At 52.0% G+C, this 17,822-nt stretch overlaps 2 protein-coding genes across 5 annotated transcripts in view; one reads left to right on the forward strand and one right to left on the reverse strand.

The window, feature by feature from the left end:
* LOC104039513 (NACHT, LRR and PYD domains-containing protein 12) overlaps positions 1 to 1,011 on the reverse strand; it is a 17,264-nt gene extending 16,253 nt beyond the window's left edge. Inside the window, exon 1 of the mRNA XM_064453008.1 lies at positions 798 to 1,011. The gene's annotated coding sequence lies outside the window, so the exon portion shown is untranslated. The remainder of the gene's footprint in view (positions 1 to 797) is intronic.
* CEND1 (cell cycle exit and neuronal differentiation 1) lies at positions 298 to 17,010 on the forward strand. Of its 4 annotated transcripts, none has more exons than XM_064453073.1 (2): positions 298 to 383; positions 14,074 to 17,010. In XM_064453073.1, exon 2 carries the CDS (start codon positions 14,246 to 14,248, stop codon positions 14,636 to 14,638), a length of 393 nt encoding a protein of 130 aa, XP_064309143.1. In that variant the 5' UTR covers positions 298 to 383; positions 14,074 to 14,245; the 3' UTR covers positions 14,639 to 17,010. The 4 variants fall into 4 exon arrangements, with proteins under 4 accessions (XP_064309143.1, XP_064309144.1, XP_064309142.1 ...); XM_064453074.1 differs by lacking the exon at positions 298 to 383 and adding an exon at positions 399 to 531; XM_064453072.1 differs by lacking the exon at positions 298 to 383 and adding an exon at positions 1,788 to 1,884.
* The last annotated feature ends 812 nt before the right edge of the window (positions 17,011 to 17,822 follow it).

Raw genomic sequence — 17,822 nt, forward strand, 5'->3', positions numbered from 1 at the left:
GCGCGCAAAGGCGGAGGGGCTCAGTACTGCAGGGTCAGCCCTGAATTGCCGAGCCAGCAAACCACGGCTCAGCCCCAAATAACAGGGGATGTGGAGATGTAGCTGGCCTGCCTTAACGGCCCTGCCAGTCTCCCCTTTGCATCTTGTTCACACCCCCCCCCCCCCCCCAAAGTCCCAGCCCTTCCCTCCGGATTGGAGCGCTGTCTCCCCCTCCCTCCTCTGCTCTCCATCTTCATGCAGTCTGCAGAGGTGCATTGTGGGAAATTCCCAAGCCGTTGTGTCCCCCCCCACCCCCCGCCCTGCTCTGCTTTCCTCCCTCCCTCCTCTCTGCGCAAGAGCCAGCTCCCAAGGTGTGCCTTGTGCGGCCGGCCAGAGGACAGGAGGTAAGGGCTGCTGCTTCCCTCCGCACACGCCGGCACCCAGGGGGCGAGGGGGCAGAGCTGCCGGGGGTCCCTAGCAATCGGCAGAGACGTGCAGCATTCCTACTCAGGGTGACATAGCGAAATAGAGACGCAGAACTACCTGGTCAAGGTGAGTGCCTGGCTCCTCGCAGCTGCCTGGGCCGGAGGCTGCCACGCCGGCTGGCTCGGGAGCGCGAACCTGCGCCAGCCCTCCCTGCTAACAGGCAACAGGGCTCTGGTTTTAACCCAAAGCAATGAGCGCAGTGAGGATGGCCGGCCCTGAGCACGTCCCTTCCTACCCCAGCTCCGCTGCTCTGCTCCCTGAAGGTCAGGCAGCCGGAGAAAGCGCTTCTGCAAATGCAAGTGCGCGGGAGCCTGCCTTCTGCCTCCCCGTACCTGCGATCTCCTCCGCTGCCTTTGCAGGATGTGCTGCGGTCGCTGATCCGAGCTGGGCTGGCTGCCGTGAGCTGCCAGCGGGCTTCAGCGAGCAGGAGGCGGCAGCCCTGGGATGGAGGCTGGGGTTTGGTGCTGCAGAAGTGCTCTGGAGGCAGAACGGCTCTGAGCACAGAGAAGTGGAACCGGCCATGTGCCGGAAACGGGGCTGCTGGGAGGGAGGAGGGGAAGCAGCGTCCCCAGCTAAAACCTTCCAGCCTTGGCAGGGAAGCCCACATGCTTCCCTGAAAGGTTTTGATCAGGTTTCCAGCTGCGTTTCTTCTCCCATCTGTGTGGGCGGTGGTATTTGTTTGCCTTTTGCTCTGCCTGGATGGGTTTAATGTCTCTATTTAATTGCTGTCAATCCTGAGGCAGGAGGCAAGCATGGCTAGGAACAGCCGGCAGCCCTGGCTATTAGTCTTCACCTTTCCCAAGGAAGGAGCTGGGGATCGTTCTGTTAGGCAGGGCAGCTTTGATATCCTTTGATATGACCCCTGGCTTGTGCTGGAAAGGAGCTCCCAAAGGGAAACCTGCCCAAAAAAAAGACCAAAATGGAGAGAGGTGACAGAGGCAAGAGTGCCTATTTTAAGCTACGGGGAGAAGATGGCACCAAATGAGTGGAAGGGAGGAGGAGGACACCAGACCGGGGCTCCTTTCTTAAGGTTGTGCTTCCAGGGATGAAATGCATGGGGGGATGTCTTGGGCTTCTCAGCCTGCTGTCCCTGCCCCTCTGCGCATCTACGTGCATCTGTGCCCTGTATGTTTGCAGAGACCTGTTGATTTGGTCCCTACTCCTGCTTAGTTCTCTGTGACCATCTGGTAGCTTCTGATGGGGTTGGGGGTGGGAAGGAAGAGGATTTTTATTCTTGAATCGAGGTCAGCCTGGCAAAACTTTGGCATTGGGGCAATAGAAGGAAGCCCTTCCCGTTGCAGCCCTGCTTTCCTGGGTGGGGCTTGGGCAGGATGCTGTCAGGAGAGGGAGGATGGACTATGCTGGATTGAGCTCCCTGCTCCATCTCTGGACTGACCTCCAAAAGTCTGACCTTCACAGGTTTGACCTTCAGCATTTTTCCATCTTTCCTTTCTCAGCCATGGTGCCCAACACCAGCCTTTAACCCTGTGACATTGTGGCAGGGTGGGGAAAGAAAATCCAGAATTCCCCTAAATGTGGTTATTCATTCCTCTGCATCCATCCCCTGATCCGGCAGGCTGCCAGGATCGGGGACCGGCGAGCGCCTTGGCACACTCTCCCCATCCTCGGTCAGGCGTGGGGGCGGGCAGATGGGGCAGAGGGGAGGGATGGATCGCTCTGAACAAGCATTTCTGTGCTGGAGGAGCTTTGGCCATCCCTCCCCAGATCTTTCCCAGCTTTCTGCGGGGAGGGAGAGCAGACTGGTTTTGCCGCACATGCTAAGCGATGGGCTTTATCCCAGAGCGTGCCAGGAGCCTCCCTGGAAGGTCACTGCCTCGTGCTGAATCGGCTCCTCGTCTGCCTGCAGTGCCTTCTTACGTTTCAGCTGCAAAGCAACAGTTTTCAGGCTGACGCCTGCAGATCTGTGGGCTGTCGGATTCAGGACCTGGCTCTGCACATGCAGAATTGCCTCCTTAATCTTTTTGCTGGCCACAGCTGAGCCACAAAGCGGGATGATTACACGAAAGCCTGGTGCAATCCCTTATCAGTCAGAAGGGGTGGGTTTAGGATGCCCATAAGCTGAAGAGGGCTGTTAAATTTGCTGCTGCTTACTGCAGTGGTTGGGGCTGTTTTACGGTGCCAGAGATAACCCTAATCTTTTTTTGCCTGTAGATACTGAATTTGAGAGATACAGGACCCACTGACTGTTCGGAAGAGCCTTTAAAGGCATAGATCTGTTAAAGGATATCAGCCTTCTGCACCTGGGTACCAGTTGCTGGCTGTCTGGGGGAGCAGTGCCCTCAATTGGAAGCGTCTGCCCTCTTGCCAAAGGCAGCTTCCCAAGCGCTGGCAGGCTCGGTGGAAAGAGCGGGGCTTTGCGGTGGAAAGGAATGAGGGGTTCACCCTTCCCCAGGAGGTGGAAAGGAGGCGCGAAACACTTTCTGACCCTGCCACAATGTTATTCCTGAGACAGCATCACCGCCGCAGCGCTGAGCAGAGAGCTGAGACCTGCCCATGGCCCCAGCCTGGGTGTTAGGGTGGGGGTTGTGGGGAATCGCTTATCTACGCCCTGGGGATACCGGAGCGTGTTGGGGGCTGCAGTAACCTCCCGCCTGGAGCAAGCAGCTCTCAGCCATTCTCGCAGAGCAGAGCCAAAAGTGGTGCAGACCTCTCGGTGATGGAGGAGGGGGTGCCAGTGTTCCCAAGCTATGAGGCTGTGCTTGGAAGGGTGATAATTACCTTTCCAGTAGCAGGGCTGCAACCAGAGGCTGCTGGGCCAGCTTCTGCTGGGGTCTTTGGGCTCTGGTGGCCTCCCTTCTGATCTTACAGGTGGTACCAGCCTGTCCCCAGGAAGGGATGTGCCACCTTTAGGTGCAGCACCTCTTCTCCAGTGCCACAGAGCTGCTGGCACTGAATTGCTGGCTCTGGATGGCTGGAAAAGCATTATAAGGAAACAAAATGAGTGTGTTTGCAAAATGCTCAGTGTGGCAAAAGCCAAGATGTGAGGAGGTGCTCGGGGAGGGGAGGGGGGATGCAGGGGTGGCACAGCAGTCTGGGACACAGGATGCACCCAGAGGTGTGCCCGTGCCCACCTGTAAGACATCATGCGTGTGGGCTAAGGCTCTGTGGTTCATGTTGCTGGCTGCGCACCTACCACTGCGTCTCCTGAATCACTGGGGTTGAAACTAGTCCAGTGTTTTGATCCAGTGTCCTGCCAAATAGCTGCCACGGAAAAAAGTCATTTTCCTTTGTTCCCCTGAATTTCTGTCTTGGGATGAGCGATGCTCAGTCCTGTCAGGAAGAGCTTAAATCTAATGCATCATGATTTTTGAAGGGTGAAAGCTACAATCGTGTTCCACTACAAAAAATGGAACTATAAAGTAAAAAACTAGTATTTGATTCTGTGTCTGGGGGGGGGCTCAAACCCAGGATTAAAGCTAGGACAGCACAGCAAAGTGAGGTGCTCTGAAATTGTTTTAGTTATGGCAGCCCCCCGTCGGGGGCCTGTGCGCTGTGTTACAACCCTGGGAAGCCAGGCTCTGCAGCAAAAGCATATTTCCAACCTAATCTCAGCAATTTGCGGATTCTCTCTAATTCTAGAGGCAGCGCAGCTGGTCCAGCTGCATCAAGGGCTGGTGGCACCTGAGTGGGTGACCAGGCAGGCTGTACGGCCCTGCCAGGTGTGACTTCTCTTATCGACAGCAGATCAGGTCCGTGCCGGGTGTAACTCCGTGCCGACCCCTACAGATGTCAGTCGGAGCATGTGATTGGCACCACTGGAGAGCTTGAGACAGAATCTTCTATTTCCCAAGGCTGTTTTGGTAATGCTTTCCTGATTTCTGCCATGTTTTGGGACAGCCGTGAGCCGAGGCGTGAGAAACGGGTTTGCGTTCGACTTGTGCCTGTGCCAGGCAGCGCTGAGCTGGGGAGATGAGCTGCCCCTTTGGGACCGTGCGCGGTGAACAGTCTGATGGAGGAGGGAAGGAGCGGGCTTGGTCAGGGCTTTTTTTTGCAGCAGCAGCAGCCGCCTATATATTTTTTAATAGAGTTGTGGGCAGGAAGCTGAAGTGGACTGCAAGTGCTTTTCAGCCTGTGTTGCTGTGGAGAAATGGCTGGGTTTGTGCCTGCAATGTGCCCTGGAAGGAGCTTTTGCAGATGGTGCAGCAGGAAACTTGCAATGGGAGCTTGCTGTGGGCCTGCTGAAGGGCAGGGTGGAAGAGTAGCAAGCTCTCCCTCCCTTGATTCTGCAGGGTTAAGGGCAGGGTCAGTCGGGTTTACCATTTCTCATGGTTCTTGTTTTATTTTCATGTAGGGTGAGAGAAGAAGAGAGAAGAAAAATGTGGAGGATGTTTTTGCCGTGTACAGGCAGAGCGCCTGATCAGTGTAGGTTAGAGCTGTTTTGGGTTTAAAAAAAATAAAGAACAAAAGTAAAGGCCCTGGCAGGAGTGCGGTGTCGCTGCAATGTCACTTCCACCTCTGAGAATAAAATGTCTGCCGCGTCCTGACCCCGAAGATGTCACTGGGATGGACAAGTGTGGCTTGCAGATGTGACACTTGGCTCGGACATCTCCTGCAGAAAATCATGGTGTAAAAAAAGGCTGTTTAGCCTTTTCCTGGGCTCATGCTGGTAGGGAGTGTACCGGGGCTGGCTGCAGGCTCTGAAATGCCGTGTCACCCGTGGGGAGCGTGGCCGGGCAGTCTCTGGAGAGGCCACTGGCACCTGTGTTGCAAGCCAGGACTTTGCCTCATCTCCATGCAGTTGCTGGGCCCGCCGGGGTGCCCAGGGTCTGCGTCCCACAGCCGTTCCCTTTGCAGACGTAAAGCAAAGCCGGTTTTGCTGGGCTATGGGAGCGTGTCCCGTTCCCACATCTCGCCCTGGTGCCAGCTAGAACCCAACCTCTGAACGCTGATGCATCACCTCGGCTAGGAGAGAGGCGATGCGTCTCGGTGGCACGGGGAGCGAGGGGTAGGGTCCTGCAAGGGTGGCCACGCTCTGGGGGCTGTGTGGGGTGATGGTGGCGGTTTTGGTCACTGCCAGCACCAGCTGGACAGGCGATGAGAGCGCTGGGTCTCGGTGCAGCCGCAGGGCTGACGCAGCTGTGGAGCAGAGGCTTTGCTGGCAAATCTCCCCCTGTGGCAGAGATTTGAAGCTGCTGCCTGTTAAAATACTTCCAGCATCTGACGTTCTCCACGTCAACATTCAAAGGGCTTGTTTGAGAGGCAAATGTTTAATCCAGGGCTGGGTGGAGGGATGTGGAGAGTAGCAAACAACAGACTGGGAAAAAGTTTCATAAATATGTTATCAGAGTGAAGTGGGTCAACTGTGTTTGCTGTAACTTGGTGCTGCTGCCTCCAAGGCTTGGCTTGGGAGGGCTGGCGAACATAGCTGCCTCCCTGCACAGCCCACTCCTGGGGCACTGAGGCTGTCCAAAGCATCTATGACAAGCAACTCCCGCCATGGTTGTGCTTGTGTTGTGTTTTATGACATTTGCTGTGCATTGCGTCAGGAGCAGGGGGCCAAAAGAGACTGTAAGGGAGCTCAAATCCTCCTTGGGAGCTGCCCACAGCAGCTGAATGAACACAAGCGCCTTACGTAAAACTGTTTTAATATTTATGGTAATATTTAGAGGGACTGCATTACCTCTGCTGTCTTCACAGCACTTCTTGGAGATGGGGGAAAAGGCTTAGTCACACTACTCTGCTGTCACTGATCTTAGGTGCTTGCCTGGCATCTCACTACCTTTAATGTGTTTATTCCCCCTGCAGCTCAGAGAGGGGAGAGGTGCTGTTTGCCCCCATTGGAAATGGGGAGTTGCAGCACTGGGAAACAAAACATGATGCTCAGGTGCAGGAGGAGGCTGGGATGGAACAAAAATCCTTCCAGCCCTGATGGATCACCCCCCTATATAGCAGATGAAACGGGCACAGACCCCTGAGGACACTTTCCAAAGGACGGTGTTGGTGTCTGGTCCTCCACACTGCGTTACTTAGAGGTTAGACAAGAGGTAGAAAGGCCAAGCACTGACCCTCTTGCAGCCATCAGCAGCTCCCCACTTTGGGGGGGGGGGGGGGGGAATTAGGCCTTGCCTATCATTGATCTCTTTTTCACTAAGGGGAAGCCCTCTGTGGACTTGCTGATCCAGCATGACCAGCCGTAACGACCACCGTCGGCTGTCGCCCGTGGGATGGGCAGAGGGCTTGGGAAGGAGCTGCCTCCACCGTGCCAGAGAAAGAGCTCAGCCACTCTTGGTGCAGACTGTTACTTCTTTATGGAGAGCAAAGGTCGATTTGTTGTGTGCACAAGTTCATGAGTAAGGTGGAAAACAAGGCCTCCTTGTTTCCCACTGAGCACAGCTGCTGCACAAGCTCAGCCTCCCACAAATCAGTCACTGTTTATTCCTTCCCTGACCTGGCTTGGTTGCAGGCTAAGGATGAGCTGCCTCAGTGGAAGAGGCGAATGGGATCCTAGGATGTCTCAGGCAAGGTATTTCCATAAGACATAGGGTGATCTTCAGTCTAAACCTGGTCTAAAATGTTGGCTCTGAGTTTGGCCGGGCCCTCGAGGAGTTCAGCCTCAAGCAGGGGCAGGGCTGCAGGAGTAGCTGGAAAAATGGAAGACCACATCTCAGGAGAAAGAATCGGTGATATTGGGCTCTGTGGCTAAATGAAAGGAGGGCAGGGACACAAGCTTTCCACCTTGAACTCTTTCTCTGGCATGGTGGAGGCAGCTCCTTCCCCAGCCCTCTGCCCATCCCGTGGGTGATGGCCAACAGTGGTCGTCATGGCTGGCCAGGCTATTCAAGCTACTGAACAGCTCTGAACGGATAACAACATGAAGCAGAGCTACATAAATGAGAAGACATGGCTGATGGTTCTCCTTGGGTTTCCAGATGTGGTGGGATGCCCTGGTGACTGATACAAACTCTCTGATGGACAGATGTGCTCAAAGGACAGTGGAGGTGCTACATGTGAGCCAGTGAGTTCATTAAGGTGAATCTCATTGGGGGAAAAGTAGGGCTAGCCTGGCTGTGAGTCAGCAAGCTGATTCTAATTTCTATCCTAAAATAACTCAGAAGTGTGATTCAAGCTCTGCCTTCAGCTAGCAGCTGTGGAGGGACAAATCCTGATTTTTTGTTTTGTTTTAGATGGGTTTTGATGGTTTCCTACATGTTCAGCTGAGCTAGCCAAGACTTGCCCTCCCTCCTGCAGTCTGCTCATTCCAGCCCATGTTCAGAGTCTTGCCTTTTCTCAACTCTCTTCCAAGCCACTTTGGTGCATGGGGAGATTTGCTGATCTTTGGGAGAAGAAAGGGAGGTGAAAATGGTCTTAAGCTTCAGGATCTTAGGAGGGACACCCCAAACCCTGTGCCTGTGGCTCCCTTCTCCAAGGCAATGCTCCTGACTGCAGCCTATTCCTTCTTTTGCCATAAAATAGCAAGTGGCAATGAACCGGCATTGCCCTGTGGCCAGTAACCTCAGACCTCTTTGGAGAAGCCTTTATCTGTCAGAACAGGCTGCTTTTGACCTGGCACTTTCCTCAGCTCACCATGAACTCACCTTAGCCATGTGATCCAGCTGATTTTCCTCTGACCACTTCAGTCAAGACTACTTTGGTGATGGTAATGCTCCATCTGACCATGCTGTCTTCCATCTGAGGATCTCACATGGGTGAGTTCAGCCCCTGTATCACATTGGTTCAATTTTCATGAAGTACTGAAGGAGAATTTGACATGTGAAGGTCACGTAGGAAGCCTGTGGCAGCACTTGATTCCCCCCAGTAACGCCCCCCACTTCTAACAGCCTGGTCCCAGTCACTTCAATTCATAGCTGCCTTACCTTTTGTAGCCAGAGCACTGCTTTTGTGGTTTTTCTCTTCCCCTTTCAGGAAGCTATGTATTTTCAGGTGCCTCTTTGAAGTGCCCAAATTCTAATTTTCCTGTTTACGTGGGCAAACTGCCACAGGAACAAGATCTGCAGACGATGTCAGTCTAAAATTACCTGCTCTTCACCTACCAGCTGGAGCCGGCGCCTGAGTCTGTGATGGTAATTCAGCCCTGTGAGCCAGTTTTGGCAGGTGCAAATTGCACTCAAAGGGAAGCTGCTGAGAAGAGGGCCCTTTGCTGTCCCTCAGAAAGCTAGTTTGGTCTTAAATGACCAAATGTAGACATGCCAGCTGAGACTTTCAGAACCTGCTGAAGGAACCTGAAATTAATTGGTATTCAGCATATGTTTTTTTTCTCCATGACACTGAAAACCTTTCACTGTGTTGGTGTAAGAGCAACTGACTGAAAAATATGAGTAGGACAGCATTGGGTCTTGTTCTCAGGTTCAAAGCCCTCCCTTAGCTTCAGGAAGGATGGGCCTGGTCCCAAGAGGCACAAGCCATCTCCTCCAGCACTGCAGAGTGCTTTTAACTGTCACTAACTTCCAGCTATTTAATTTCAGAGGGAACTGAGAGCAGGCTTGGTTGCAGACCTTGTCTCCTTGCAGACAACCTCTGTCCCCAACCTGTGGGAGTTAAGCAGGCTACTACCATGCCTGGCTCAAGCAATGTGGAGTCGCAGGATGGTCTTTGCCATGGTTCAGCTGCTTCAAGCTAAGGGGCTTGGGGGCTGACAGTGGAGGTGAGGCAAGAAGAAGCATTAATGCTTGCCTAGTAGTAGGGACCTGTTTAGCTCTTGGCCTAAAAGCCAACACAGTCCATGCCATTAGGAAAATGGGACTTTGTTACTCGTAACCCCCCTCTTTGCCCCAAAAAGGCAAACCTTCTTGCCTTTTTTCAGACAGATAGGAATGGCAAAGAAGTGAAAGGGAGATTAGGGGGCAAGGAAGAAGATGTGAGGATATATAAGGTCTTGTCTGCCATTTCTGGCTCTTTCTGCACAGCATTGCTACAGGTCAGACGTGGTCAGTAGCTATTTGAGACTGATGTTTTCAGGGGACACCTGGATGGTGCGGATGGACCTTTGCTGCAAGTACAAATTCAGATCCGTAACCCCACTGCACTGGAGTCTTTCGTGCTGACAGTGTCAGTGTAGCAGCCGAGGACCCAATGGAAATGGTCTGCTTTTTGCGGAGGAGGCAAGACCCCTACGTCTGAGCCCCACGCTCGGCGCTGCTGTGGCCCTACGCGCGTCTGCGGGGTGCAGCTTCCCACCGTGCCCCGGACCCCACACCCTGTAGGAGCTGCTCGGACTTGCAAAGTTGCTGGCTTTTCCCTTCCAACTCAAAACAGCGAGGGGAAGATTATAGGGCTTGGGGACGGGGCTGGTCTCTGCAGAGGGAAGAGGACCTTCTAACGGTGATATGGTAAAGCCAGCAATGACTCATCTGCTCCATTTGGTGCAGGATTGATGCAGCTTTCATCTGCGCACACAGGAGACAGATGAATAGATGTATTTGCTAATTTGCTGGGGAGGGAGGGGTGAGGCAGAAAAGGTGCCCTTCAGGGGGCTGAGGAAAGCTGTTCCTTCCATTGACCCTGTTGCTTTGGCTGGAGCCAGCTTGTTGCACCGGTGAGTCTGACTGCACCGACCTTGAGAGCTGCAACAACCAGAACTGCCCCAGGAGGGGCTGTGGTTTTGCGTGCTGCTTCTTGCAGCAGCAAGAATTTGGAGAGCTTTTCTTTTGCTTTTTCTCCTTGATCACTGGTTTAATGATTCCTGCTCCCTTTTGCCAGCAGCTAACAGGCTTTTTCCCAGGCTGGGAAGTGAAAAAACCTTCCTGAAAAGGCACAGATTGTTAAACAAAGAAATATCATGGGGGGGGGGGGGGGGGGGGGGGGGAATGGAGGGAATTAAGCCTCTTTTCTCACAGAACCTTATTCTCAAATGCTGCTGTCTGTGTGGGAGGCAAAGAGGGGGCTGGAAGGGGGAGGAATGGGTAGACAGGTGGAGACAGCCACTGAGGAGGGGAGAGAAGGGAGGAATAAATAGATGTGACGAGCTATAAAGAAAAAAGCAAAGGGGGAGAAACAGGCCATTAGAGAACTTGTGTGATAGAATGAGGGAAGAGGAGGAGACAAAGGGCTGGGGAAAAATCCTCAGCCTGTATGTGCACGCTTAGCTCTTGAAAATGAGGAAAGCACCTTTCTTTTCAGTCTGTGGGACTCAGAGGTGTTACAGATGAGCACATGCTCGTGCACTTGAAGGTGCAGGACTGGAAAGGCGAAGGAGAGCAAAAGGAAAGAGGGAATGATGCCCCGGGTAGGGAGTCTGCTTGGGAGCTAGCTAATAACATACAGAAGGGGGTTAAGTACTGTGATGGAAGAGGATGTGCTGCGAAGAGTACCCTGGGTCTGGAGGAGGAGGGCAAGCCAGCATGATGCTGACCCAGCCAGTGGCTCTGGTAGCTGTGCTGCAGCTGATGGGGGCAGAAAGGGTGCCTGAGCTTCTCGGATGCAGTGTTTGACAGCAGCAGCAGCTCAACCAAGCCAAAGGGTCTGGAGGGATGCTGGGTGGTTCTGTGGTGAGTTCCAGTGATGGAAAACCACTGACAGAGGCCCTTTCACATGGACATTTAAGAACTACTGATATTGATTTTTGGCTTAGTTTGGCTTCTTCATCTTTTAAAAACCTTTTCTGATCTGCATGAGGGGCTTGTGTTGCTTTTAGTGGAAACTTGCTTAGAAATAAAGAAATCCTTTAATGAGCTGTTCGTAGCAGCGCAGGGCACGGCCGCGGGACAAGGCTCCACAGCACAGTGTAGGCGCTGAGCAAAACCAGCTTTCCTGCTTCCACGAATCTGGAATGCAGACCTGATCAACCAGGGGTGTGAATGAGAGAGGATATGGATAAACTGGGGTACTTGGGCTGTGCAGCACCTCCGTTTCTCAGCAGAGGCTCCAGTTTGCCCCCTCTGTGAATCACCCCTACCACCTCTGTAGGCTGCACCTAGCTTTTCTAGGGAAAGCAGCAGATGTTTAATACTTGGTTGGTATAACATAATTGCACAAATACTAGAGAGTGTGTGAGCAGCCCAGCTAATAGATATAAAAGCAACTGAGCATATTTATGACATGATGAATCTGACTCTCCCTGCTTTAACCTCTAAGCCTGCTTCAGGCTTGGGCCCTGCTTACTATTTCTTTTTGTGTCATGGTTGTAGCAGATGTAAAATGAGGATAAATTGCTCCCAAACCAGAAGAGCAGAGCCCTGTGAGTGACTGTGTGCAGCCTCGGCACATAGGAATATAGCCCTGGATGTACATAGGGTTTCTGCTGAGCAGAACAGTGTGAATGCTCTTTGGAGGCAGCAGGAAGGAAAAGGTGAGGCAGGTGGTACATACAGAAATATTACAAAATGAGCAAGGAGGGGGAAATATCCTTGCACTTGTCCAGGACCATATGTTTAACTACCAAGTCCCAAGCCACAGAGAGGGTCTTAAGCTGGGTGAGCTTCTGGGATTGTGTTTGTATGGTACGAGATACCCAAGAGTATGATACGTCTTCAGAGAAGGGTGAGGGGAGGGTGGTCTTATGGATTTCCAAAATGGTTTAATATCGCAAACTCAGAAATGTATTGCTCAGCTGCAGTCAGAGACTATGCTTTTTTTATACCCAAAGTAGATCTGGCCCATGTAGAGCTGCTAGGGAAATCTGAGGGCTGTTTTTTTAAACAAGAGCTAGTTTGATTATTTTTTTTAATTCCATGGGAAGAGCTTGGAGTTAGACTGAATTGGGAAAAAAAAAAAAATCTAAGGGAAGAGTAGCAATTATCCTGCTTAACACTGGCTATGAAACCTGGGGGCAGATGATCTGCCTCTCACCTTTCAATGTTTTATTTCAAAACTGGCCAGCTTGGATGACCTAATGCCTTTTGGAGACTTCAGGCTCCATCTCAGCAAATTCTCTCCAGCTAAATTTCATTCTAAGGGAGATGCGTAGGGTAGGTCCTGTGGAAAGCCTTCTGGAAGTGCTTGTCCCATCTCCATGTCACAGGAAGAGCCGAGACTGCTCTCCTAGGCTTAGTGCCAACCTTTCAGACAGCCTAGTATCCTGGTGTGGCATGAGAGCTATGGACTTCCATGATTTTGGTGCTGCTGTTCCCTCAGTCAACTCTAGTTGACTGGCATTGGAGAAGACGGTGGCATTCAAGCAATGGCTTGTAAGGGAGAGCAGGAGACGGGGTAGTTTCTATCTTGTACCAAGCCATAAGATGTTGCCCAGTTTTGCTCTGGACCCAAACCTGGCATTTCTGTGAGTAGGTTTCCTCAAGACCAGCGTTTCTGCCTGGATGGAGATTAAAAAGTCATATTTGTTAGCCTGCTTCTCAGAAGAGTCAGCAGCACAGACCATTGCTGCAACCCTGGGACCTTCCTCCTGCCTGTCATTAAAGGAGTGATTTGCACTCTGAGCAGCTTCAGAAGAAACGTCTGTCTATAGGGGTTTTTGAGGAGCCTCTTTATTTCCAAATCCAGGCAGCTAATAAGCTCATATTTCACTTAGCAGGTAGAAAGCTCTCAGCAGGCTCCTGGCAGCGCTGAAGGTCAGCAGGAAGGTAATGAAGCAGGCGACTCAGATCTGACTGCTGCCTCCTGTTTACTCATTATTTCCCAAGTTCAGAGTTGACGTGGTGCCGCACCATCGGAGGCGTGACGGCAAACTGCCCAGCGGCCGTCTGCTCTCCTCCCATCGTGCAGAGGTGTAGCCTCGGGAGCTCCATCTCCCAGCTCACCCTGCCTCAATCGCTGCCTAGCGAGGCTTGCCTGGGTGATGGTGGTTGTGTTTTTATTACCCTTTGAAGCCCACTTTGTCTGTTTGCTGAGTTCTCCGGATGCAGCCATGCTCTTCGCTGCTTTCATCAGTCCCCTGGGGAAAATGGCTCCGGCTCATCACCTGCAGTACTTCTGACATCCTGCTCAGCTCTGCAGGCAAGCCCAGCTAACCGCTGCAAGGAGACAGGCGTGAGATCTCTCAATCGCCGTGAGATCCAGCTTTACAGTAAATTCAGGCAGCTGCACTAGAGTCAATACACTGATTTGTACCAGCTGAGGATCTGGCACTTGCCTTGTTTTGCTGTAGCTCCACCAGAAATGCTGACAGCGATAATCCTTGTAGCTGATACCTATAACTGAAAAGTGAATCCGGTTTGGTTTTTTTTCCTGCAGTACTCATCTGCATAGAAAGTATCGCACAAGATCACATATTAACCACTTCCTAAACTTAACTTGGGATAATGCTGCAAAAAGAAGGGTAGAGGGTGAGATACAAGCAGGGAGGAGCTATTGATCTGTCTTCCCATCAAACAAAATGTTCTTTCCTTACGCAGGAGGAAGGGAGCTGTGGTGAGCAGATGAAAAATAAGGTTTATTTGGTTGGATGTGAGTATCTTGGCACTGCCAAATGGCATCATGTATGTGGGCAGGATGGAGCTGATCGCATACGGAGCCTAGTTGTGGCAGCTGTGGATGACAGTCAATCCAACTTTTTTGATGTTCTTGCTGGTACGGGTGCTGGAGTAGATACTTTGAATACAGCTCACAGTTACTAAAAAAGAGGCAATGGTTTTCCAGTTTTGCCTTTGGTCCTCCTTTGTTGCCTCCAGGTAGCATGGCACTGGCTTGCTTTGTCCTTTCACTCACCTCTCATGGCTCTGCTTCCTCTTCCAGGTGCTGTATCATGTCCAGATAGGACACTGCCGGTGTGAGAATCGCCCCAAGACAACCACTCCCAGGGGTTGAGCTCAGGTGGCTCGTCTGCTTTCTCCAGCAGCTGGGCAAAGAAGAGCTGGGACTGCCCCGCACACGTGGTGTCCAGTTGCTACCGACAGCGCTCATAGGGATGGATTCCAAAGGCAACGTCCGAAGTGGAAACAAACCTGATGCCAAGGCCCCCAGCTCCGGAAAGCCAGAAAAGCCCAACCCTGGGCCTGCCACAAATGCAGACAAGAAGGAGATCCCCAAAGAGCAGCCTGCTCCTGCCGCTGCCACCAAGAAGGCTGGTGGTGATGCTGCCGTCGTGAACAACCACAGCAACCTGAAACCCAGCTCCGCTGCCACGGAGACACAAGAGGCCACCGGCCAGTCCCCTGACTCTGACCACAAGGGAAACGGCTCCGAGGAGTCACCAGGCAGCATCTTCGATAACGTGAAGCCCTTGATCATCATCGGAGGAGTGGCAGTGGCTGCGCTCGCGGTGATTGTGGGAGCGGTGTTCCTAGCCCGGAAAAAATGAAGACCGAGACGGGGTGGGGATGAGAAACCCAACCCAGCTGTACAGCTCCTTTTGAGACAAATGCATGCAGAAAAATTCTATACATATCTATATATAGAGAGAGAGCTAGATAGGTCAACAACAAACACCAACTGCAACTCAAGAGTCTTGTTCAAGACAACTGTGCCAGTTTGACCCAGTGTGGGTAACTCCATGCACTCAGTGTGTTCTTTCATGTAATATATCTTGGCTTATACCACTGTGTATAGATTACAGCTTCTCCTGATCGGTGTAAATGACGGTGTCCCCTCCCCTCCCCTGCTGTCCTCCCTGGGAGACACCCCCACCTCTCTTGCAGTCCCCTGTTCTCAAGTCCAGAGTGTTCTACGTCCCATCCACAGTCCCCGCTTTGTGTTTTGGTTTCTGTTTGGTTTGTTTCTAAGTTGGGTTGTGGTAAAGATGATGTAAGGGGAGACGGAGCCTAGTGCTAAGACCTGGTTTGCCTGTCACAGTGTGTTGGGCTGGTGTTTATCCAGCACCTCTGGGGCAGGGGAACCACTGGGCAAGCACAGGCAAAAGGCAGCTCCTTGACCCAAAAAGTGAAGTGTGATCTCTAATAGATATCTTGTGTACCTGCTACTCATCAACCTACTTTTAAAAACCCAACTCAAAAGTGCCCCAGAGAAAACAGGCTGCAGCTGGAGGCTGAGACTGCAGCATGGTAGGGCTGAGTGTTCAGCCTGGGACATCACACCAAGTCATTTCTCTGGCTGAGCTGCCAGCGGGGGAGTGAGAGGAGGGGCCGTACCGTGACCGACAGCGCAGCTAGCACATGAAGATAGCTGGCAAAGTCCCACGCCGACTTCAAGCAACTGCCATCTGCTTGGTTTCTTGCACGTTGGTAGGCAGCCTTCAGGATCCCATGGCTCGCCAAGGTCATATGGGCAGCGTTTGGGGATAGGAGAGACTTTGTTTTGGATCTAGTATTTCTTAAAGTTAGGTGGGGCTTTGCAGGATGCTGTGGCCTCTGCCCAAACTCCCTCGAGGTCAGCTGGACTCTTTCTGTTCATTTCTTTGGGCTTTGGATCAGGCCTTTCACCTGCTTTCCCCCCTCCCCCACTGAAGGCTATGGTGTCTGTACATGAGAGTGTTGAAAAAGTGGAGACAGGAGCTGGTTTTAGGGGCAGAGAGGACCTGGGATCCCATGAGAATAAGACTGACTTGCTTTATACCAAGGAAACCCTCTATAAGGGCACTGGAAGTCTGTCCTGGGGGGATTTCTTACCTCCCTCCTATGGCGGTAGCAGGGATTTGAGATTCCTCCGAGCTTTGGAAATGGAAACAAATTCTCAGCCCTTGGGAAAAGCCTGATTTCATTGCTGAGAACCTTGGCTCTAAAGCCAGACCTTATGAAGGGGAGAAGGAAGGCAGGTGATGAGAGGGGGTTTTAGTGCACTGGCTGATCCCCTTCCCCTAATACCAAGAAAAGGGCAGATGTCCTTATTCTGAAAGTTTCCATTAGACTCCTCTTGGCTGCTGTGCTACTGCAAAAGAGTGTCTTATGAAAAAGACCTTACACCTTGTTTTCAAATTAGGTCAGAAATTAGATGAGCTCAAAACTGCAAAGTCTCCAGAGCTCAGCAGCCGTTGCAGCTAACAGGCAGGGTTTTGGAGTGATGACTAGCAAGAGGTGGTGACAAGGTGGTGTGAGTTCAGTTAAAGAGCCCAAGTCGTACATCTTTAGCTGAGCCTGGATGTATAAATTCAGTGGGTACAGGGCCAGAGAAAGGCGTATGTTCCCCAGGTACTGCTTTTGCAGTAGCTGCTTCTGGCAAGCTTGCTGGATAGGATGGGGGTGTGTATAACCTGATCTGGCAGTTCTTCTCTTGGCTCATGTCTTATTTACCTCCAGATTTGGTGTGCTGAATGAATACGGCTTCCCCAAACAAAAGGCCTTTTGGTGCAGCCCAGCCCATTCCTATGGTGAGATTTGTCATCCTCTTTTCCCCAAGGCTCATAAAATATTCCCGAAGGCGCACAGCCTCTGGGGGTATCAGATGCTGTCTTCTGATGAACAGCAGGCTGCATGCGGCTGAAGTTTAATGTCTACCTCTACCTTTAACAGTACAGAGACAAGGGGTGGGCATGTTGGGTTTACAGGGGGTTTTGGAACGAGCACTACAGCCCCAGCTGAAACCCTGGTAGCTGAAAGCACTCTTTGCCTGTCCTGCGGGTGTCTCCTTGTAGCAGTATGTCACTCGCAGCCTGGTGAAGTTCTTCAGTTTGAAGCAGAAGGGTCTGTGGTGGGGTGTTTCTGTAACACCACTTTTGTCTAGAGAAGTGATGTCCCCTCATCCTGTTTAACAGATGTTCAGAGGTTATGGGGGGGGAGGGGGGGCGTGGAAGGGGAGGGTGGCAATAGCAAAGGAGAAGGAAAGGTATTTGGAAAGCAGAGATGTGAGTGAATATAGTGCAGAAGCAGTCCCAGCACGGCTTCCTTGCAGCGACTGCAGCAGGGCTTTGCGAGAGGATGTGGTGATGCTGCTGCATCACTGAGAGTCTGGGGCCCTTCCCTTGGATCTCTGAAGCACAAAGCTCTTGGCTGTAGGGAAATTTTGCTTACGTTGCTCATGAGGAAGGGAAACCGGCCACCTCTGCTCTGATTGAGGTTTTGCTAAAGTAGGGTGGTGATTTTCAGGCAGCGACTTCTGTTTGCAAGTGGGAGGCCTGTCTTCAAGAGATGCTTCTACCTGTCCTGTCTGTTCCCTCTCTCTCACCCCAGCATATGAATTTTTTTTTTAGCAGTGTGTGACAACATTACAGATATAGCATCTATCTATTCTGCCCTGACCAGCATAGATAGAGGGGGAGAAAAAAAAACCACCTGCTTCATTTGGTTCTCCTATTTTACTTTCTAAAGTGTTTTTATTTCCTTGACTTACCCTTTGGCAACAGAAGAGGGGAAAAACAGTTCTCAGCCGACGTGGGCCTTAACCATTTCTGTCCACCTTCAACCCCCCCCGCCCTTAGAGCGCTCAGATGCAAGGCCAGTAATTTCATCCAGAAACAGACCCCAGAGGTGGTGACGGGACTGCAGCTCCTCATCTGGGTACGTAACCACGTGCAAACCCTCCCGAGGCGGCGAACGTGGCATGTCCTGTTCGTGAGGGATTTTCCCTCTGATGTCCAGATTCATCACCTGGAA

The sequence above is a fragment of the Phalacrocorax carbo genome, chromosome 5 (genome assembly GCF_963921805.1).
Source record: "Phalacrocorax carbo chromosome 5, bPhaCar2.1, whole genome shotgun sequence".
Taxonomy (NCBI): Eukaryota; Metazoa; Chordata; class Aves; order Suliformes; family Phalacrocoracidae; genus Phalacrocorax; species Phalacrocorax carbo.

Excerpts from the sequence above, each read along its gene's own strand:
- CEND1 (XM_064453073.1), top strand. The coding sequence starts at position 14,246 with ATGGATTCCAAAGGCAACGTCCGAAGTGGAAACAAACCTGATGCCAAG.